Source organism: Larus michahellis, chromosome 1 (genome assembly GCF_964199755.1).
Source record: "Larus michahellis chromosome 1, bLarMic1.1, whole genome shotgun sequence".
NCBI lineage: Eukaryota > Metazoa > Chordata > Aves > Charadriiformes > Laridae > Larus > Larus michahellis.
This window is the reverse complement of record NC_133896.1, coordinates 202,255,128-202,272,010: the sequence shown is the minus strand read 5'-3', so window position 1 is coordinate 202,272,010 and position 16,883 is coordinate 202,255,128. Positions and strand designations below refer to the sequence as shown.

At 42.4% G+C, this 16,883-nt stretch overlaps 1 protein-coding gene across 2 annotated transcripts in view; it reads left to right on the top strand.

Annotated features, from left to right (window-relative positions):
• FGF9 (fibroblast growth factor 9) overlaps nucleotides 1-16,060 on the top strand; it is a 30,684-nt gene extending 14,624 nt beyond the window's left edge. For both annotated transcript variants that reach the window (XM_074569356.1, XM_074569365.1), the window contains one exon: nucleotides 12,687-16,060. In XM_074569356.1, the coding sequence (XP_074425457.1) occupies nucleotides 12,687-12,932 (246 nt within the window). In that variant the 3' untranslated portion in view covers nucleotides 12,933-16,060. The remainder of the gene's footprint in view (nucleotides 1-12,686) is intronic.
• The last annotated feature ends 823 nt before the right edge of the window (nucleotides 16,061-16,883 follow it).

The following is a 16,883-nucleotide window of genomic DNA, read 5'->3' as shown; positions in this document are numbered from 1 at the left end:
AAAATTTTTAAAGCTGTATAAATGAAAAGCGAACAAGAGTCTTTATAAACACCATGTATTCAAGTGGGAGTGTAAATGTAATATAGCCTGAATGTGGCTGCACAACGTGCTAACTGGGCTAGCCAGTATTCCTGACAGACTCCTTGGGGTGGTACCACGGGGCTGGGGCATTCCCTGTCGTGTGATGAACAAAGGGAGTGGGGGCAGCTGACGCCACTGCGAAAAGAAGTGGCTATTTTCCCTCCAACCATCCATCACCTCCCTTTTGCTGGCACAAGCGTTTCTGTTGCTCCCGGTGAATTGAAGCAGGGAACTGGAAAACAACCTGGCCAAGCAAAAGGGCTGTCTTCAGCCACAGTGGTTCCCCTCCAGGTCACTGCAAGACGTGGTGCAAAGGTGGGAGCAAGCCCGGGTGAGGGAGGGAGTGCTTCTTTCTGAGGCAATGCAGGTGTTTGCCAGCCTTGAGTGTTTGTGGACCTCTGGCCGTGTGGTTTGTGTTTGGCCGGGAGCACAACCTGGGAAGCAGCAGGGCTGCCAGTCTGATCTGGGCTGTGCTTGGGACATAGGAACGCGCTTTTGTATGAAGGAATAGGGGAGGGTCTGTAAGTACATGCAAGATGAGTGTACTGAAGCTGGATGAATAGTTTCAGGCAAGCCTAGTATTTTATTTTTGGTAGGAATTTCTTTTTCTAGAAATGGGAATCATGGTTGTACTGATCTGCAGGGCTGCATTAGGTATGACCCATCAGAAGAGAGTATTTGCTACAGGAGGTAAAGTGGGTGCTAGTAGTTGGCTTGTATGATAGACGGCGAAAGAACTGAAGAGAAGACAGCAATGGGGAGTGTTGAAAAGCATCAGACTGGAGTGAAGCTATTAGTAGAGTTTTTATGGATTGGTCCTTGGGCCGGTTTTATTCCCTGTTTTTATTAGGGACATTAAACATCTTGTCATAAAAAAGGTAGTAGTGTGTTATTGAAATTTGCAGATGTTGCAAAGTTGGGAAGTATTTTCAGCATAGAAGGCTGTCTTGCAGAAGGGATTTGATGATCTAAAGTGCCCCAAAATGTTTATGTATGGGGCTTATGGAGAGCTCTGTTGGTACCACTGCGTATGGCACCGGTAGGATCTAGTCCGAATGCAAAATGCAGTTATGGTCACTTGTGTTACAGAAGGTGAATTGAAACCGGAACAGGTGCAGAAAGGGCTTACTGGGATGATCAAAGGGATGAAAAGACTATAAAATGACAGGGTCTAAAGACATTGGCTTATCTAGAATGAAAACTGAGAGGGTATGTGCTTGGTCTCTGTAAATACATTGAGGTTTAACACCAAGGAGAGAAAAAAGCGTCCTTGAAATAGAGGACAAGAACAAATTGGTTTGAATGGGACACACGAAAGCTCAGGCTGGATAATTAGGAAGTTTCAGATCATGAGAAAGTGAGATTTTGAGCTGATCTGAACAATTTTTTCAGGGAGGGGGGAAATGAAGCATCAACTTCTTTCTGCACAGGAACAGCTTTGTAATTGTGGATGTTTTCTTTGTGGAAAGCGTAGGTCTGAGAAAAGCCCTGAAACGTTAGTTAGTTCCTTGGCAAGATTTGTCTACAACCCCGTCTGCTTCACCTTTGCTGATAGCCTGCCTCTGAATTTGGATGGGCAGCCTTGCTGAAAGCTGGGAACTGTTAAATGATGTTCCTCGCGGGTACCAGAAACCGCGAACCAGTCAGTAAAATGACAGCAAGGTATGAAGGACTCTGTAGAAAAGAAAGGTCTTTTGAGATGTGAGTACTGCTGTGGGAAGAATTGATAGATGAATCCATACGCTTAGCACAGGTAATGTGGGAGAAAGCTGGGTGAAACTGAAACTACCGTGATTCTTATTAAACTAAGACTTCAGTCTGTTTTTTAGATCAGAATTTCACGGATTACAACACCTGTCACCAAAGAGGAACACCTATTAGTAGTGTCCTGTGGGATAGATACTACACTACTCCTCATGTCTTTGATTTTCCTCAGAGGACTTCATTCCAGATGTTTACTAGGTCTGTGGATAATTTTATAAGAGAGAAAACCCACAGTGATCTCCTTATCTTGGTCTCTGTGATTCTGTGCTCAACCTGGATTCTCACCACATGCCTGGGACAGGAAAATGTTAGAATATCTCCTACATACATTTTATATATATATACATATTGCTAAACTTTGTTAAAGCAAGATCTTACTTGAACCTTTATATTGAACCCTAATTAAAGACGCATGGAATTTTCTATTCTTAGAAAAATGGGAGATCTAACACCTTGCAGAAACCCCCTTCCAGAAAGGGCAGTCTTGGTTCCCTGCCTCCGCTGCGTGCTTCTGCTTCCTTCCTTGCTCCGACACCAGCACTCATCTGACCCATCAGGAGGCTAATTTAGGGATCTAAAGCCACGGAAGAAAACTTGGCTTTTTTTTTTTTTTCCTGTCGGGTTGCTTCTTTGCCAGTTTACTCCCTGAACGGGCTTGTTGCCGGTTTGGGCAAGCACTCAGTGGGGGAGTCAGCTGCAGTGTGGGATGGGAGACGGGCTGAGTATGGCGCCGCCGGCAGCAGGTGGTTGTTACAGTGGCATCACTGCATCCTAAACCCAAATCCTACCCAGTGAGCAAGCATGGGGCATGTTCATTTTGGATATCTTCAGATTCACTTCTTTGTGGCTGTGTAGCTCCCCAGTTGCCGCAGCCCTGAGCGTTTCTGGAGCTAGCCGTGTTAACCATACGGAGGTGTGAAAAGGTTCGGTGTCTTCAGTTGATCTGAGAATAGTATATTGAAGTGACATGCTAAAAGAGCATCATCAGCAGTGACATACTGAGATATGCTTGGGGATTATTCGCTGCATCAGATAAAGATCTGATGTGCTCTGTTTCTGACTCAGGAGCCAGTGGGATGTGAACGTGGCACTCTTTCCCACTTTCCCATTCATCATTTTCAAAGACAGAGTAGAAAAAGTCTGCCCTGCGGGGACTTCATTAGGGATTTTGTCTAGGTTGAGATTTGCTTTGCAGTTTGAATGTGCCCAGGCTGATTTGGTGATGTGCAGTAACACAGTTAATTTGTGTCACATTCAAAAAGCTTAAGAAATAAAGCTTGTTACAGTGCAAATCCATTTTTTCCCTTTTATAAAGCCCTTTGGTTTCTTTTTCATTCCTTTCACAAAGGCAAACCTCTACCGTTACTTTGGTTTGAAGATCTTTATATCTGTGTTCCATGACTGCTGCTGAGGAAAAACTTGGCTCCTGGTGTGGATGCTGCATGCTTTTGAGGTCTGGCCCAGGCTGTGCATGTTTAATCTGCTAAAATTTACACTTTGAATTCAACACAATTATGGAGACACTGTAACTGTGACTCAGGAGAAATTTTGACTTGATTCTATTACAGTTGGAACGCCATTGACTTTACTGGAAGGAGGATTGGGCCTGCTCCTGTAAAACCACCTATTAATTTTATGGTTGTGTCAGCAGACCCCGATGAAGATAAGAGCTCTACTGTATTCATCATTTTAAAAACCTAAATCTAGACAGGGTTTCTGCCCATAAGAGTCCGCAATCTAAAGACAGTCTTTTAACATGTAAGTGTTTATTACCTTTGAATAGCAAGGGAATTTTTGCCTGCTGATGCCTTCGTTAGGGACAGCATCTAGTGCATAATTTGGACTCAGAACAGAAAATTTACTGGGGAAGAATTCAGGAAAATCCTTTGAGTCATTTTAGAAAATACAAATGCTGTGAAGCTTAACTCAAATCATTGGGTTTTTTTTCTCCTTTATACTTTAAAAATCTGAATTCTTTGGAAGGTCCGTGTGCAGCTGGTACCTGGTAGACCAACTGCCGGGTCTTTGAGCTCTTCAATCACCAATTCCGTTGAAGTGGTTATTATATATCTTTTTTTTTTTTTTCAGGCAGATTGACAACTTCTTTCATCAAAGCTGAAATTAACTGCATGGCTAAAGTTTGACCCATTGAAAGACAGGCTCCACTGATGTGTGTGTGAGGAGTAGGGGGCTCGCGGAGGAGCAGAGCCACACGACTTCCTCCAGTGTTTTCCAAAGGCTGGGTCAGCTGTGTCACTGAAAACCTAACTCAGGGCATAGCAGCACCAAAGATATGAGGATTTTCTGAGGAATCTTAGCGAAATCTTTTTTGTCCTACTTAGAAAGTGAAATACCAAAAATTTTGTGTCTAGATCCATTACTTTATGGTGGGATTGCCTCTAGGAAAAGGAATGGGGGAAATGCCCAAATAGTCATCTCTGGAGAGACCACTTAAAAGGAGTGTTTGCCAACAGAGGAGCACTGCTGTCTAAAAGGGCAAACGTGACATCTTTTCTTCAGCAGCAGCTCTTTGAAATGCTGGCCTTCCTTTGTGACCAAAAGAGGTGGGAAATTAAAAGGCCACATTTTTAAACAACTTAAACTGAATATGCAATGAAGTCCTGCTGGGTAAAGGCCTTAGAGCACCATCAGTCCTTTGCTGTACTGCTCGCCAAAGCACTGTAGATTTTAAAATCCCTCTGGCAAATTTATTGGTTTCCAAGACGCCAGTGGCTGTTCGGCATTTCAGCAAGGAGGACTGGATCTTTCCAAAATGCAATGGCCTGCGATGCATTGTTTGTTTGGAGACCCCCATCCAGAACGACAATGTGGTCAGTAATGTCCCTGTCCTCTGAGACAGTAACTAGCAGGTAGCTTTACATAAAATCAATTACAAAATATAGAGACAGGCTTTTGTTCATCAGTCCTTGACCAAATCATCTTGCTGAAAGAATAGAACATGAAGTACTTCTACAGTGTACATTTTTATCATTACATATGTATTATAATTACAAAGTGTTTTATGAAGGGCCCTGAGCATTCTGCTGGTTTTATGATGACACCTTCTAGCTGAGGAATAAGGTGCTTCTCTAGTGATGGATAAATCCAGTTTGGGGGGTACTCACAGAGTGCAGAGACTCATGCAGATTAAATAATTTTTATCATCCACTTTACAATGTCTTACAGGGTTTAAGCTTAACTGCTCTTGCAAAAGGCAGCACTTTCTGCTGAAGGAGGACTATCTTTCCTTTGAACCTGCATTCTGTGCTTAGAGAACCACAAACCAAATTAAAGAATACTGACAAAACACTTTGGTGCTATGCTCCATCTCAGTTGTATTTAAGGAAAGCATGTTTTATTTAAAAATCTCTATTTGGTTAAAAAAAAGCTTAACTAGTATTTCAGGCTATAGAGTGCGTGTGTAACTGTAGGATAACAGCCCTGGTTTGACATACACGTTGTCTTTTGATAGAAGAGAATTTGTGGAGTGGGGAGCTGGGGTAGGTCAAGTTACAGCTTTCAGTAAATCTGAGCGTGCCTGAAATGGTTCTTTTAGTGTCTTAAAATATTTGTTGCCTTTTTATCATTGCAAGCCTGATCCAAGTTCCATTTAAGCTGATGGGAACTTTTCTCCTGTCTTCTTTAAAAATTGGCTCCGGCCCCTGTATCAGATTGCATACCACCTTGCTTTCTGATTCTTGGAAGGGTTCAGCCAAGCGTTATGAATTAGATGCTTAGATAACATTGATGACTGCAGTTCTTGATTGTGCCAGGGAAACCAAAAATAAAATAGAGGTCAGAAGTGTGACTAGTAAATGGCACAGTATGAGCCCGGTCCCGCTGGCGCGGAAGGGAGGGGAACACACCTGCTTCTTATTTGCTTGGTTTTTAAGAGTTGACTTTGTCCCGGTCCTGCTCCATTGTGGCGTGGAGAAGGAAGCTCTTCAGCTTCCAGAGAAATGGCGCTGTGACAGCTTACGTGGCCCGAGGCCTGTCTCTGGAGCTTTGTCACGACTTCCAACCGCAGCACGAGCAGACCCTGGGTGTTTAGGTGAAAATGAGTTTTCATCTAATGCACTTGGCTGGGCAGATCTAAATCAAACCTTTATGGACATAAGCATGGCTGCTGGTAGGCAGCCTGTGCTGGCAGATGCGAGCTCAGGCACAGTGGGGTTGCTCTTTCTATAATGATTTCATGTCCAAGGAGGGCATGCTTAAAGCTTGACAGATGCTGCAAACTTGAAATCTCAGAGGAGTGGATATCAGTAAAAGCAAGAGCTGTGGATTTGGCAGTGGCAAAAAAAATGGATGGAGGCCTAATTGGCATCTCATCCTCCTGTGGCTCATGTCAGAAGAGCTCTGTAAACAACCCTGGGACAGCACAGTGCTGGATCCCAGTCTGGTGCCTCCAAAGAAGGTCCATGATGGTGTGGAGGGCATGGGAGTGGGAAAAGAGGGGCAAAAGGGCGAAGCAATGAAATCCTTGTTGCCCTGACACCCTCTGGGGATTTCTATTGTTGATGCTGGAGTCTGCTTGCTTTGTTCAGGAAGCTCTGCTTTTCTGTTGCCTCCATCGGGACGTGGAAGCACCACCGTGGCTGTATCTGTGTAGCTATTGCGGCTTTTGGTGATAATGCTCCCAAGGAGACCAGGTTCTGCCAGGTCTTGGGAGCTTAACAGGCTTTTTGTATGAAAGATAGTAATCTTTAAGCACTCTCATAACTGCTCTGTGGCAGCAGTACAGAACAGTCACAGTTGTGTTGTTTTTTTTTTTTTTTTTGGCAAGTGGGGATTTATGTATAATAAAAACTTTATACAAATTAATTAGAAGTTTAGGAGGAGAAACTAAGATGAATATTTCATCTCTGTGAAAGTACAAGGTGACCTCAAGTGGGGAAAATGCAATTGCCCAACAGTGTTTTTGCCAGGACACCGTGCCTAATTTCCCTCCTCTTATAAAAAGTGCCATGGAATATGAAATGCATGTGAGTGGCAGCGTGGGTGGCAGCGTGGGTGCCTGGCTATTTGCTTGGTCTCTCTTCTGGCCCTGCAGGGTTTCCTGCTGTCTTTCTGCAGTGCTCATGGAGAAACACTGACACAAACACAAAAAAACCAACCAGCTAGTCCTTTTGGCAGACTTTTTTTTTTCTTCACCCTTCTTTTTTTTTTCCATGTTCTGTCAAATTATTAAACAAAGCCCTCTGAAAAAAAAACCACTGCTTGGAGAAACTCTTCAAAGAAAACTCTGTGACATTCAGCAAGTCAGATACTGGGTGTGCAGGGCTTGCCTGGCACTGCTGTCTAACGTGGAAAGGGAAATGGCACTGCTCGGATGCCAACACCAGTGTTCGGCTTCTCATTGTGGCTGGAGGTTGCCCGCTCAGCCAGAGACAAACGGGCTCAGCATGGGAGATCAGACAACACCACAGCAAACGCTAAACTACACCTTTATTTATCACAACTCTGGATGAGTGTTAATTATTAGCTGAACGTAGTATGTTCTAGAAGCTGTTTGCATTACAGCATGGGAAGGGCCAACTGCATGTAAAATGTGCGTGTTTGTAGGCAGAACAGCAAAGAAAACCACTTTGGAAGGGAGTAGCATTTTCTTTCGGTTGTTTCTCTTCACTACATATGCAGTTTTTATTAACGTCATGTAGCCATAATGAGGGATTTGCATGAACTTATTTAGGAGACTATATACTTAAACATGATTTTGTCAAGACAGGGTGGATTAACACAGTGATAACGTGCAGCAGGTATGTAGGAAGTGCTGACTACATCAGATATACTTCTTGTAACTTGTTGTTTGGACTTCACAAGTAGGTGTTTTCTTGTGCAGCGTCTCCATTAAACCAGTGTAGCAGTTTGCAAAAGCGAAAGCTATACGTGGCATAGAACAGAATAGTTTGCTAGACGTGAAATGTATTTGTTGTGATGTTAGGAATGATAGTCAGGTTACAAAATAAATTGGAGTTTTAGCTCTGTAAGGTTATTTAAAAGTAAAAAAGAATATTGATGTGTTTTATATAGGACATTGTAGTGTGCTTTCAACTACTTTGCAGCACAAATGTCTTACCATTCTTCAGAGTCATGAAACCATTCTCTGGGCAGCGCACCTGTATTTTGCCTGTTTCCACTTATTTCCCGTTAGCTGCTTCACAGGGATCTCTATTTTTAAACAAGCTGGCAAATTTTTTGTTGTGATGGCTGTAACTACCTACTTGATTAATTTACAATCTCACTTTTAATTGATCTGCCTGGAAATAGGTTAACATAACTATTTTTCTCCCTGGTTAAATGCTGGAGAAAGTCGAAAGGGAAAGGGATTCTGGGTTTGCTAACACTGACCAGGAATTAGCAGACTTATGAACTAAATCTGCCTTGGGTTTTCCACCCTTGTGATATGTGCATCTTTGCACAGTTCAATTACTTGTATGTTCCAGGATAAATAACACGTTAAAAAAACCCAACAGGTAATGTGTGGAAATGTCATAAAATGAGAATCAATCACTTTGTAGTGGAATACTCCATGAACAGTCCTCACAGAAAACATGTGGTATGTGGTGCAGCATATAATTTATATCATTTTGAGGTCACCTCCTTATTTGGCCCCTGAATTAACTGATTTGATTAAGACAGGCAGCCTCCCCTTTCAAAGGAATGCAGGTTACTTTCCACAGCTGTTCCAGTTGGGTATGTTTGGTGTTTGTGTCGGCCATCAACAAAGATGTCTAGTGACATGAAGTATGGTGCAAGGAAATATTGTCACTGGAAAAATGATAGAGAAGTCAGTTGCTAGAATAAAAGTATGCAAAAAATGCTGTATTCTAGGGCGATATCTTGCTTTTCGATTGGGTGTACAGGGACTTTCTAAAGTCATAGCCAGAAGGGGAAATGTAAGCCACTTGTGATCAGGAAACACCATCTCATTCCCATACTGGGAGAGCTGGCTTTCAGCAAGACTTTCCCATCCTGAGCTGGTGAGGCAACAAGGTACTTGTTGGCAGGATGGACCAGCCTCACCCCTGTATTATGCTCATTTCTGGCTTGAAAAAAGGCACGTGTGCTCAAAACATGAGTGTAAGCTAGTGTTAAGTAGTGTTGTGGTATTACGTGGTTTAGTGGTGGACTTGGCAGTGTTAACGGTTGGACTCTGTGATCTTAAAGGTCTTTTTCAACCTAAACAATTCTGTGATTCTACATAGATGACTGTCCTGGTGGATATTGGTTTCTGTCCATCGTGGTACTCGATGAGCCACTGTCGTAAGGATCTCCCAGGGCCTGGGAAGAAGGATATGCTGGGGTTTTGGTCCCCACATTATTTACAGGGCCTGATCCAAGGTCACCGACACGGATTTACTGCAGGAGTCTCTGTCTACAACCAGAACTTCTAGGTGTCCTGGAAGGAAACGGTTTGATGAATTTATAAAGAAATTATTTCACTTGTCTGAAAGTGTGGTTGTTAGTGCCCCTACATATCTGAACCCGCATCCCGATTGCTCTGTCAAGTTCATGTTGAAGTATTTGCCTGAATTTCTGAGAATTTTGCTGAAGGACGAGAGATATGTAGCTGTGTTGTGAGAGGATGAAAAATAAAAACGGGATAACCTTTTCAAATAAAGATTGAATTTGTAAGCTTGAAATCCACTGAACTCATCCGGAGCGCAGCACAATGCAAACCCCCTTATTCAGGGTCTGCTAGTTAAGTGTACCACAGCACTGTCGTGATCCATCAAACCTGCCGGATAAAGAGAGGCTATTTAAAAATTTCTCCTTCAGGGCATGGGGAAGTACTGTTCTTGCAAAGATAGACATTTATGATGATGCTAAAAAAAATGCAGATGAAGTGAATAATTAATGAACTCAAGACAGGACTGAAATATCTTCCTAAAATGTTGCTATTTTTAGCAGGGAGTGCTTCTGCAGTGCTTGTCATGTGATCCTATTGCCTTCTGAGAGCAGGAAAACAATTTGAATTAGTTTCTCTTTCCCCATGGACCTATAGGCCTCTGGGATATAATACATCTTAGCATCTGCTTCTGCCTTAAAGCAAACAAAGTGATTTTAAACCTCATGCAAAATAAAACACTAACGAAAGCTGTACTTAAAGACAACCTTGACAGCAGCTGAATAGTTTTTATAATAGTTTGCGCTCTGAGGCTGTACAAGGGGGCTACTGCAATGTGTGTAACTTTCGGCTGCTGCTGAGGTCCGGTAACATTCATTGCTGCTGCAGTTTCCAGCTGTCAAAGGACATAAAGGTGATTATCGATAGGAGGCTGCCCATAGGTAAGGGTTTAATGCAAACAGATTTGTGCTGCTTTTCCCTGTAGCCAGTATGGAGTGTTGCTGTGTTTGAGCCTCTTCGCACATTAACAATGTGGTAATCAGGAACGCCTCTAAAATAAATTGTTATGTACAGCCGGCCTGTGCATGTGCTCGTGTTTCCACACATGCAGCTCAGCTGGACCCGCAGGGAGGGAAGTCTCCTGGTCGAACCGCAGGAGAGGGTGTGAGAGATGGCACAGCCATCTTCTCCTCCACCACAGGCTCCTTCTGCCGCTGTGCAAGCCGCAGCCACCCGGGTCCACAAAGGGACACGGCCGCTGCCGTAGTGAATACTCAAATGTCCAACATCCGAAACCTGATCCTGTCGGGGTTTTCTCCTTCTTGAGGGGTGATGAGGTTCCCAATGCCCATCAAAGGGAAAGTCAGGAGCTGCTTACTTGCTGCCTGCCTTGCCTACTGGAATTGGCAGCGGTTGAATTTAGAAGAAACCTCTAAATGCCAAACCTCGAGGTACCAAGGAGGACCCTGGCTTTGCAGCCCAGTGCCCAGTTTGTAGGGGTGCAGAGGGTTGCTGTCTTGCTCTCGCCACTTGCACAAGGGTTGCTCTCCCCACGTGGGATGGTTCCTGGGTGACTCCTGTAAGGTGCGTAGGGCTCCTTGGACCTGGCTGGGACCCTGGACCCCAACCCCGTCGGGCTGCAGAGCTCTGCCCTGAGAGCAGCATGCTTGCCGTGCAAAGCAGCAGCAAAACAGCTGGGTTGAAGCACGTTGCTTTGGGAAAGGGCCGTGAGCTGAGTCCTGAGCAGCAGAGGTGGCCCCAAAGGCACCTGCAGCCCCAGGGCAAGGTGCAAACTTTGGCCATGGTGGGTTTTGGGAAGCTCCTGGATTAAGCCATGGATGGTGGCTTCTTGGGGGCACTGGGGCTTAAGCTGTGTCTCTTTAGTTGTGTTCAGGCACACCTTTACAACTTAGGTGCTGTAAATGCTTTGCTGCATTTGGGCCTTGGTCTCTGCTTTCCCTTCTCTGTGTATCTATCGAAAAGGACTCTCTTAAGATTTAAAGTCTGTAAAACACATGCACAGAAGTCTGCGTTGTGTAGAGCTTTGTAATAATTAGAAAATGATCCTCACCTAGAAGCTGAGTTTGGTTGGTATGAGTGCTAGTCAAGTCAGAACTGTTGTTACAAAAAAATGTATTAAATTATCATTATAAATTTATTTGTGCCAGCTGAAAAGACTATTTCCAGGCTTATTTTTCCCAGCTTTCCATCAGCTGTTCCATGCTAGAGCTCACCACCTTTTTTCCAGTCTTCTTGCTCAGTCACTTGTGCACTCCTTCCTGAAATGAATGTGGTTATCAAGTGGCTGCTTTTTAAGCAAATGCCGTCTATTTAGACCAAACGGATGTAGAGGAGTACAGACAGACTGAATGAGTGGGTGAACTGGAAGGAGTGGGAGTCTGTGGCAGGAGGATCTGATGAATAGTTGATGTCTTTAATGTCTTTAGACTAAAAGACGGAAGACTTAGGCTAGATATAAGGAAGAAATTTTTTACAATGAGGGTGGTGAAACACTGGCACAGGTTGCCCAGAGACGTGGTAGGTGCCCCATCCCTGGAGACATTCAAGGTCAGGTTGGACGGGGCTCTGAGCAACATGATCTAGTTGAAGATGTCCCTGCTTATTGCAGGGTGGTTGGAATAGATGACCTTTAAAGGTCCCTTCCAACCCAAACTATTCTATGATTCTTCAGTGGGTCCTGTCAGTAGGACAAGGCACAAGGACAACCCTAGTAAAGCAAGCCTGGAGGAGTTTCCTTGCCTAACTTCATCTCAGCACGTAGGGTTTGTGTTCCTCTTTGAAGCTCTCTTGGGTTGTGGTTCTGTGATACAAATAATGAACCAAACAAAGGGTAGTAAATCGTATCTTTTTAAATTAGTGAAATGCATCAAGTTCTCCATTCAATGAAAGGACATAGAGATTTTAAGGCCCTAAATTGCATTACAGCCCTGCAAACCGGTTCTAGTTTTCTTTATTTATGTCTGTTGGTTTGAATTAGTGATTTAAGTCCAGTAATATCTTGTGAGCTGCTTGGGAATGATCAGAAATTAAAATATCTGTTTTCAGTTTTAGAATCATAGGATGGTTTGGGTTGGAAGGGACCTCAAAGATTCTAGGCCTCTAGTTCCAACCCCTCTACCATGGGCAGGGATATCTTCCGCCTCCAGGTTGCTCAAAGCCCCATTGCTGTTTTGATTTGGGCAACAAGGCTTTTGGATAATCGTTTTGGCTTCACATAGAGTTATCCACCCTCGGGACTGATTAATGAAATACCCAGCAATACATTTACTTAGCTAAAACTGGGATTATTGAAACGGTTCATTTTGCTAATTGAAAAAGGAGGTACTGATTTCAAGTTGTGAAAATAGTATTTCTTCGAAAAATATTTAAAATTATGTATTATATATAACACAATATGAATTATAAAATATTTTAAAAATTATTTTTGTGTCTATCTATCTTCTTACTGCTTTTTCTTTTCTTTCCATAGGAAAAATTAACCCAGGAGTGTGTATTCAGAGAGCAATTTGAAGAAAACTGGTATAACACATATTCATCAAATCTATATAAACACGTGGACACTGGAAGACGATACTACGTTGCGTTAAATAAAGATGGGACTCCAAGAGAAGGGACTAGGACTAAACGGCATCAAAAATTTACACATTTTTTACCTAGACCAGTGGACCCTGAGAAAGTACCGGAACTATATAAGGATATTTTAAGCCAAAGTTGACAAAGACAATTCCTTCACTTGAGCCCTTAAAAAGTAACCACTATAAAGGTTTCATGCGGTGGGTTCTTATTGATTAGCTGTGTCATCACATCAGCTCCACTGTTGCCAAACTTTGTCGCATGCATAATGTATGATGGAGGCTTGGATGGAACATGCTGATTTTGTTCTGCACTTAAAGGTTTGTCCTCCTGGAGGAGAGCCTATGCCCACTCGCTTGATTTAGTACGAGAGGGAGCGCGAGAGAGTGAGTGCGAGAGAGAGAGAGAGAAAGGGAGGGGATGAATGGGAGTGAGAGCGCGAGAGAGAGGAGCCAAGAGGAGGAGGAGGAGGAGGAAGGCCTGATGCATGCTGGGGAATAGACACGCTTTTAAATTTTTGATCAGTTGTACTTCGTCATATATCAGCATAGCTGCCATACTTTGATTCATCAGGATTTTTGGCTGGTGGCCTGCTCAAGTGTACGCTGCATTTACAAAGGCATGGAGGGTGCAGTCTTACTTAAACAAGAGACTTTTCAGTTAATCGCTCTCTGGGTCTCGCCCCACTGAGTTTAAAGCAAAGACCTCTTAGTAAAAAAATAAAAATAAAAAGTTAAATTTATTTATAGAAATTCCAAAGGCAACATTTTATTTATTTTATATATTTATTTATTATATAGAGTTTATTTTTAATGAAATATGTACAGGCCAGATAGGCATTTTGGAAGCTTTAGGCTCTGTAAGCATTAAAATGGCAAAGGCCACTATGAACCTGTGGTAAATTCATGCAAGTAAATATAAAGGTGCATGGATAAAAAAAAAAAAACAACAATAAAAAGGTAATAATAATAAATTCTAGTGACCCTCATGTACTAAAGGTGACAATCTCTTTTGTGCCCGTTTTATTGTACAAGTATGCACACCACTCATGACACTGAGTCCTCACTCTTCTGACTGCTTGTTTCATAGCTTACCCCCCAGAGGATTAAAGAGAAAACTGGGTCTTCAACTTTTTTTCTGTGTCTGTAATATTTCCTCTCTGATAATGTGACTTCTTACATTGTTGTAAACTTCACAGCTGTGGAAAATATAGGGGTTGGAATATATTCTACTTGTTAAAACTTATTGCAGATTATACCAAAGCTAACTGATAAATATGCTTTTTTTTTTTTTCTTTTTTTCCTAAAGCAGAATGACAGAAACAACATAAGTAATATCAACAAATGTACTAATTTTACGATTCCACAAATAGGACACAATGGTTTCAGAGGGCAAGAACCAGGTTAACAGGATCACTCTTGTAAACATGTTTATTTGTGCACTTGACTATCTACTATGAAAATATACAAGTTCCGTAGGGGTCATTGTAACATCTTTTATGGAAAATTGCTTTCAGTGTGAACTGTCATAATACATGATATTAGCACCCTTCCTAAAGTAAAACTTGCAAAATGAAACTAATAAATCTCTATCAATAATGACAATGAGGGGGACAGTATTAGACTTTTTTTTTTTTTCCCTAAAATACGTTCAAATATTCATGAACTGTAAGTGAGCTGACAGTGATGTAATATTTAAGGAATTGAATTAATAATATTAAGGAATGTTATGTTAAACGCACAAACATGTTGATTAGCAGTTACCGTTTGGGAATTAACCCTTAGAAAGACGCATTTTTCCCCAGTACCCTGAAGGAAAAAAGAGAGAAAAATGACGTAAGGTCCATATGACAAATGCATTTTGTAGTTGTTTTATCCCTTAGGATTTGAATTCAGCACCATTAAGTTGAGTGTAGCCTTTGCCATTGGATGTGTCGGGAGCGTGGCTGGTCCTGACTCCCCCGGCTGTCCGCACAGGCAGGGAGGCTCAGTGCCGACAGACTTTGGAGCAGCTATACGTAAAAGTTTGTCGCCCTTTCGTAATTAAGTAATCTTTGCTCTAAGGCACTCTTGTCCATGTGATATATATTATTTGAAACGTAATTCTGTTCTGGAATAACCTCTGGCTTGGTGTCCTGAACAAACGTGACCTTTCCGTACTCGGGCGGGTAGGAGGGGCCACGTCTCAACCGGCGATATCAGTAATCTTAAATAAAATGTGGCATTTTATTATAATTGTTTATGGATGATAAAGATACGTAAATTACATTAGTTGAGTTGTAGGATACAGTTAGACGTACTTGTCTAGGGACTGTTATTGCCTGGGAATTTACAGCCTTCGACTGCAGCCCATGAGTTCGTTTTTAACCCTTCGGAGCCGCTGAGACCTGCAGCCGGTTTGGCTGCTGCGGGTCAACCGGGTGCCGAACCATCTGTCTGGGCAGTACAGAGCCGTGCTGGAACACAGGAGAAGAAAGCGAGCTTCTGGGGAGGACTAGGGTTCATTGCTCAGTGTTAAACAGATCAAACCTACCGCAGAGGAAGGGAGGTTACAGCTTTTTTTTTTTTTTTTTTTTTTTTTTTTCAGTAAATCTGACATACACCGGGAAATTAACCACAAAGGTTAAAAATACTATGAGTTGAGGCCACGATACTAGGCCACGGTTTGAGTCTTAATGTTGAATCGACTTGGATTTTTAGTCATAGGCAAATCATTACTACTAGTTAACATGTTTTATTTAATTTATTTTTTTGTATTTTTCTAAAGAAAGGATTAAACCCAAGAAAAATGTTATGACTTTATGGCAGTCCATATAAATAAACTGTAACCGATTTACTCAAATAACCCATAATGGTGTGTAAATACTGACTTTATGTAAATATAGAAACGTGTAATTTAACATAGGCATTATTGCAAGACTGGATGGTCCAGGAGCTGGCAGTTTGCCACTCCCTGCAGGTTCACTGGGTCAAATTCAGCCTGTTTTGGGTAGCGAACAACAGATTCTGTTCAGTCACTTGTGTAAAATGAGTTATTTCTGTTTGTTTTCTGGTGGGGGATGGGCAAAGCCATCGTCACTTGGGTGCTGCTTAGCTCCTTTGCCAGGGCGTGAAGGGGTACGGATGCCATCCCGCTCCTTACGTGATCCTGCTAAAACAGGGCCGGAGAGAGCTGACCCGGCAGAGCCGGGAGGCTTGCAGTGCCGCTCCTCCCGTGCTGTGGACAAACAGAAGTCTTCATTTTCTAGTGCTGTGCATCTAGTGCTGTCCATCTAGTGTCCTCGAGCACTAAAATTCACTTGAAGAAAGATCTGAGGGAAAAACAAAAGAACAATTGGTGTTATTTACTTGATATTCTGTAATGGTGTGTAAATACATACAGAATTCTGTAATTTGTATAAATACATTGCTATAGAATTTTGAAAATTGGTATTATTTGCTTGATGTCCCTTCAGAGCATCTTCTTATAACCATGCACGTGTGTAATAACGGGATTGCAAAAAGATGTCCTTTCTCATTCCTAGAAAGAGTGTGAGAAAATTCCAGAAAGACCAGAACCATCAATATTTTCTATGTCTTTTTGCTAAATTGGAAAAAAGAAGGGGATATCTTTTTGGCAAGAATTGCATTAGCATTTCACCTGAAGCAGATCTGTCTGGGCAAGCAGCATGGGCAAAAAGGTGATGGAGATCCAGAGCAGTGTTATTGTATGGGCTGATTTTGAGCTGCATCTGGTAACGTGTCAGGCAGCGCTCCCAAACTTAGGTGAGGTGCATGAAACCTGGCAAAACTGGGCAGTGCGGAGAGTGGAAAGAGAAAAATCAGAGGAAAAATTGTCTTAAATTGTCTTAAATTGTCACCAATCAGTGCAGAACTTAAACTGCCTGCCTGCCAGCTGGAAGGAAAAAAAGAGGCTTTTTGTAAATGATTGGGTGTAACATGTGGAGGCTGAAAATGGGACTGTTTGGTGTAAAAAGTTAGGCATTGCTATTCTCCCCCTGGAAAAAGATAAATATGTGTTTAATAAACATACAAATAGGAGGGAGTTGCTTCCAAGGCAGTCTCTATGTTTCTTGGGAGACAGAATATGGCAG